The sequence below is a fragment of the Corapipo altera genome, unplaced genomic scaffold (assembly GCF_003945725.1).
Source record: "Corapipo altera isolate COAL_440 unplaced genomic scaffold, ASM394572v1 59830, whole genome shotgun sequence".
Taxonomy (NCBI): domain Eukaryota; kingdom Metazoa; phylum Chordata; class Aves; order Passeriformes; family Pipridae; genus Corapipo; species Corapipo altera.
The window spans coordinates 513-4,775 of NW_020887102.1; the positions used below are offsets into that span (position 1 = coordinate 513).

At 71.7% G+C, this 4,263-nt stretch overlaps 2 protein-coding genes across 3 annotated transcripts in view; both read right to left on the bottom strand.

The window, feature by feature from the left end:
- The window catches only part of LOC113941468 (dendrin-like), a gene marked incomplete at its 3' end in the record, with an annotated part of 1,563 nt that extends 433 nt beyond the window's left edge, over positions 1 to 1,130 (bottom strand). Inside the window, exons 1-2 of the mRNA XM_027632622.1 lie at positions 636 to 1,130; positions 4 to 555 (exon numbers count right to left, since the gene is read on the bottom strand). Coding sequence (XP_027488423.1) covers positions 4 to 555; positions 636 to 805 — 722 coding nt within the window. The remainder of the gene's footprint in view (positions 1 to 3; positions 556 to 635) is intronic.
- A 539-nt stretch (positions 1,131 to 1,669) lies between these two features.
- On the bottom strand, positions 1,670 to 4,176 carry LOC113941467 (5'-AMP-activated protein kinase subunit gamma-1). Of its 2 annotated transcripts, XM_027632621.1 has the most exons (10): positions 4,047 to 4,174; positions 3,882 to 3,963; positions 3,745 to 3,803; positions 3,603 to 3,648; positions 3,444 to 3,498; positions 3,233 to 3,359; positions 2,721 to 2,886; positions 2,573 to 2,610; positions 2,323 to 2,469; positions 1,670 to 2,240 (listed from the first exon to the last, which is right to left on the bottom strand). In XM_027632621.1, the coding sequence occupies exons 1-10, from the start codon at positions 4,116 to 4,118 to the stop codon at positions 2,142 to 2,144; spliced, it is 891 nt and encodes a 296-aa protein (XP_027488422.1). In that variant the 5' UTR covers positions 4,119 to 4,174; the 3' UTR covers positions 1,670 to 2,141. The 2 variants fall into 2 exon arrangements, with proteins under 2 accessions (XP_027488422.1, XP_027488421.1); XM_027632620.1 differs by having other exon boundaries at positions 3,745 to 3,963; positions 4,047 to 4,176.
- Between the last annotated feature and the right edge of the window lie 87 nt (positions 4,177 to 4,263).

Here is a 4,263-nt window from a genome sequence, read left to right on the forward strand (position 1 = left end):
CGCCCCCTCCCGCGCCCCGGCACCCGCTCCCGGCCGGCCGCCGCCCGCGGCAGCGTCTGGCAGTGCCGGGGGGTGCCGGCCCCCCCCGGGGGGGGCTGCGTCCCGCGGGGCCGCCGGTGCTTGGCCTCGGTGGCCGCCCGGGGCAGCGTGTGGCTCCAGCCCCCCGGCACAGCCCCCCGGGCCTGGGGTGCCGACGGGGGGCTGCAGGGTCCCCGGGGGGGCCGGAGCTGCAGGGTGCGGTGGGGAGCGTCGTAGGCGGGGGGGGAGATGTAGGGGGGGGGGTCCCCCCCGGCGGCCTGGGCCGCCTGCACCCGCTGCATGTGCACCTCGTAGGTGGGGGGGCACAACTTGCCCACCGGCACCGGAGGCCGGGGCGTGGGCGGTGGGTTCCCCCCCCAGGGTCCGCTGCCCCCCGTCCCCTCGGGCTGTCGTGGGGGGCAGGGGGTGGGGGGCACCCGGGGCCGGGGGGCGAAGTCCTGCAGGCGTCGGGAGGAACTGGGGGGCACGGGGGGCCAGGGGGGGGCCAGCTCGGCCACGAAGCGCTTCTCCAGGTACCTGCAAGACAGAGATGGGGGGTGAGGGGAGGGAGGGTGGGGGGCGCGGGCCGGACCCCCCGCCCCTCCATCCCCACTCACGCGTACTCCCCGGCGATGCGGCGGTAGGTCCAGGGGGGCTCTGGCCGGCACCCCGCAGCCATGCCTGCGCCCGAGCTGCAACACGCCACCGTGTCGATCTCCACCAGCACCAGCTTGGTCCGCTCGCAGATCCGCAGGCGCCCCGCGCCCCGCTCCGGACCCCCCAGCATGGCCCCGGCCGGGAGGGGGGTCCCCGTGCAGGGGTGGGGCTCAGTGGAGCCTCGGCAGAGCCCCGTGCCCGCCCGCACACACCCACGGCCGCACGCGCTCCCCCGGGGACCCCCGTGTCCCGCCCGGTGCCGCCGCGGGGCTCGGAGCCCCCCGGGGGGCCGGGAGCCCGGCACGCCGCGGGGACCCCACCGGCCGTCCCGGGGGTGTCTTGTCGCCGTGTACGTGTGCGTGTGCCCCCCCCCCGGGATCCCTTCCCCCCCTGCGACAAGCAGGCGATGGCGGGTTTGGCACCGAGCGCTGCAGCCCACGCGGGCTCCGAGCGGAGCTTAGCAACCCTCCGGCGGCGGCATGGCAACCGGCACGGCCCCCCCGAGCCCCCCCGGGGCCCCCCGGTACCTGCCCGGCGCTCACCTCGCTCCGCAGCCTCTGCCGGACCCCGGGGCTGGCAGGGACGGGGTCCCCCGGCCCGGCCTCTCCCCCCCCGGCCAGGAATGTGCCACGCTCAGCACGGCCGGGCCTCGCGCCTCCCCCGTGGGCACCGGCAGCAAACCTCGGCCTCCCGCCTGCCCGCGACCCCCGCCAGCCCCCCGACACGCAGCCCCTCGCTCCGGCCTCCCCCAGCCCCTGCCCGACACCCCCCGCTCACCGCGGTGCCCACCGGAGGGTCCCCATGTCCCGCCGGGTCCCTGTGCCCGTCCCATCCCCAATCCCGGCCTTTTAGAAAAGCCACAGGCGGAACAAACAGGGATTTAGGGTCTGGTTGAGCTCAGCAGATTCCCCCTGTCTGGCGTGGGGGGGTCGCGCCCCCTCCCCGGGTACCCCCTCCCTCGTTGGTGCCCCCCGTGCCCCACACCGAGCCGGGGTGGTGCCAGGTCTGTGTTTATTTGTGGGGTTTTTCCACACACGAAGCGGTGGCGGGTGCGGATGTGCCCGAGGGACCTGGGGGGGCCCGGGGGGAACCCCTGGGGCTGGGGGGGGTCCCTGGGCCAGAGAGAGCTGAGGAGGTTTCACCAAAGCCAGTGAAACCCTGGGGGGGCAGAGGGGGCGGGGATGAGGGTCTGCACTGGGAACAGCCCTGGCACGGAGGTGGGTGACCCCAGGGGGGTCGGGGGCTGCCCCCAGCACCTTGTACGGCCTTGGGGTGCAGGGGGGGCCGTGGGCTCCCCCCACCCAGGGAAGGGCAGTGGGGACCACCCCAGGGCTGGGAGTTATTGCTGGATGCTGCTGGTGAGTGGGGTCCAGCCCCGGGTGCCTCCGCCAGCCCAGGGGGGCACAGTGTGGCAGGAGAGCAGAGTGGGGGGCTCCAGGGGAGGAATTAACCCCCCCCACACCACCTCAGGGGCTCTGTGGGAGGACCAGGGCTTGCAGGATGTCTGAGAGGGAGACGATCCCTTTGACCACGTCGCTCTCATCCACCACCACCAGCCGGTGAACCTGGGGAGGGGGGACACAGGGAAGGGCTGAGGGGGAGTGGGGACCCCCCCAGACCCCACCCTGGCACCCCGGGCACGGTTACCTCGGCCTCCACCAGGCGGTTGATGATGGTTTCCAGCGTCTCGTGCTTGTAACACTTGAGGACACCCTCGAAGTAGTGGGAGCGGTGCTGCAGCGCCCGTGTCACCGTCACGTCCAGGTTGTTGTAGGTCTTCTCAGCTGCCAGGTTCTGGGGCAGGGACAGGTGTTGGGGACACAGCCAGGACCTTGGGGACCACCACCACTCCCCGGCATCCCCCCCCAGCCCAGGCACTGCCCCTCCCGGTACTCACAATAACATCGAATTTGGAGTAGATGTCCACCACCCGCCCTGGGGAAGGAGGGGAGCGGCTCAGCGGCGCTGCCGGGCCCTCGAGAGGGGACACAGCCCCCCCCGGAGGTGACCTGGGGACAGCCAAGGCCGGGCCAGCCCGTCCTTACCCGAGTCGTCCACCACGGGCAGCGCAGAGACGCGCTGCTGCACGAAGATGCCCAGGGCCACGTAGATGGGGGTGCCCGTGCCCACCACGGCGATGTTGCTGTAGGTGCCGATCTGCAGCTCCGCCAACGTCCGCGCCATGAACTCGGGCTTGGGCACCTCTGCGATCTGCGGGGACAGCAAGGGGGGCACAGGGCTGAGCACAGACCCCCCCCGTGCTGGGGGTGAAAGCACAGAGTGCCAGGGGGTGGGGCAGGGGATGTGGGACCCCCGGGCAGGGGCGATGCAGAGGGTTTGTGCAGCTTCCTGGGGGTCCCCCAGCACCCACAGCATGTGGGGAGGTACCAGAGCTGTGCCCACCCTGTGCCCAGTGCTGGTGGTACCTGGTAGAAGGACCTGGCACAGCCCAGACCAAGGGGCTCGGGGTAGAACTTGGCACAAGGACCTGGCACAGCCCGGGCTGGGGGTCCCAGGGTGGCCCCCACCATCACCATGAGGCAAGGGCAGGACTTACAAAGAGCTTGAGGAACTTGAGGATGCGTTTGTGGGTGAGGATGTAGAGGGTGTTCCCCGAGTCGGGGTCGATGACGGGCAGACGATGGATCTTGTTGCGGATCAGGGAGGACACGGCGTCGAAGAGGCTGCGGGAGGGAGGGAGGGGGATTTGGGGTGTGCCCAAAATGGCCCCCAAGCTGTGACCCCCCTCCCTGCCCCCCGGGGGGTACCTGGCGTTGGGGGAGATGCAGACCAGGGGCTTGAAGGAGTCCTGCAGATAAACCTCTGCGGGGAGAGGGGGGGACTGAGGGGGGTGGGCGGGGGACGGCGCCGGGGGGCTCCGGGAGCGCCGGGGGGGGCGGGAGGCGGCCGGCAGAGACCCCCCTCACCTCTCCACGTCTCTATTTTGTGCTCCTCCAGCTCGTAGATCTGCACCTGGGGGGGGTAAGAGGAGAAACCAGGATCACCCACAGCCATAGGTGGGGTGGGTAGAGCCAGACTCCCCCCACGCCGCAGACCCCCGGCCCTCACCATGGGTGACTTGTAGTAGCGGTGCAGGATGTTGATGAAGTCGGTGATGGTCAGCATTCCTGGGGGGCAGGGAGGGTGAGGGGGGGTCCCTCCAGCCCCTTGCCAGGCTGAGAGCCCCCTGTGCCCCCCGGGCTCACCTACGAAACTTTGCTTCTTGCTGTCCCAGAGCGGGGCCGCCCGGACGCCGTTGGTGACCAGGGCGAAGAACGCCTTCTTCACCTGCGGGCACGGCCATCAGGGAGCCCCGAAAGTGACCCCAACCCCAGCCCCAAAACTTCCTTCTTCCCCCAGCCCCAGCACACCTGCAGGGACGTGTCGAAGACGACCAGTTTGGAGCTGGTGGGGATCAGGTCGTAGCAGCGGTGGGATTTCATGAAAGCCGTGTAGGCACCGCGGTGGGCGTCCCCTGGGGGGGGGGGGGGGCCCCGGGGGGGGGCCCCCCAAACCCTGGGGCCCCCCCCCTCCTGGGGCCCCCCAAATCCTGGGGATACCCCAAATTCTGGGGATACCCCAAATCCT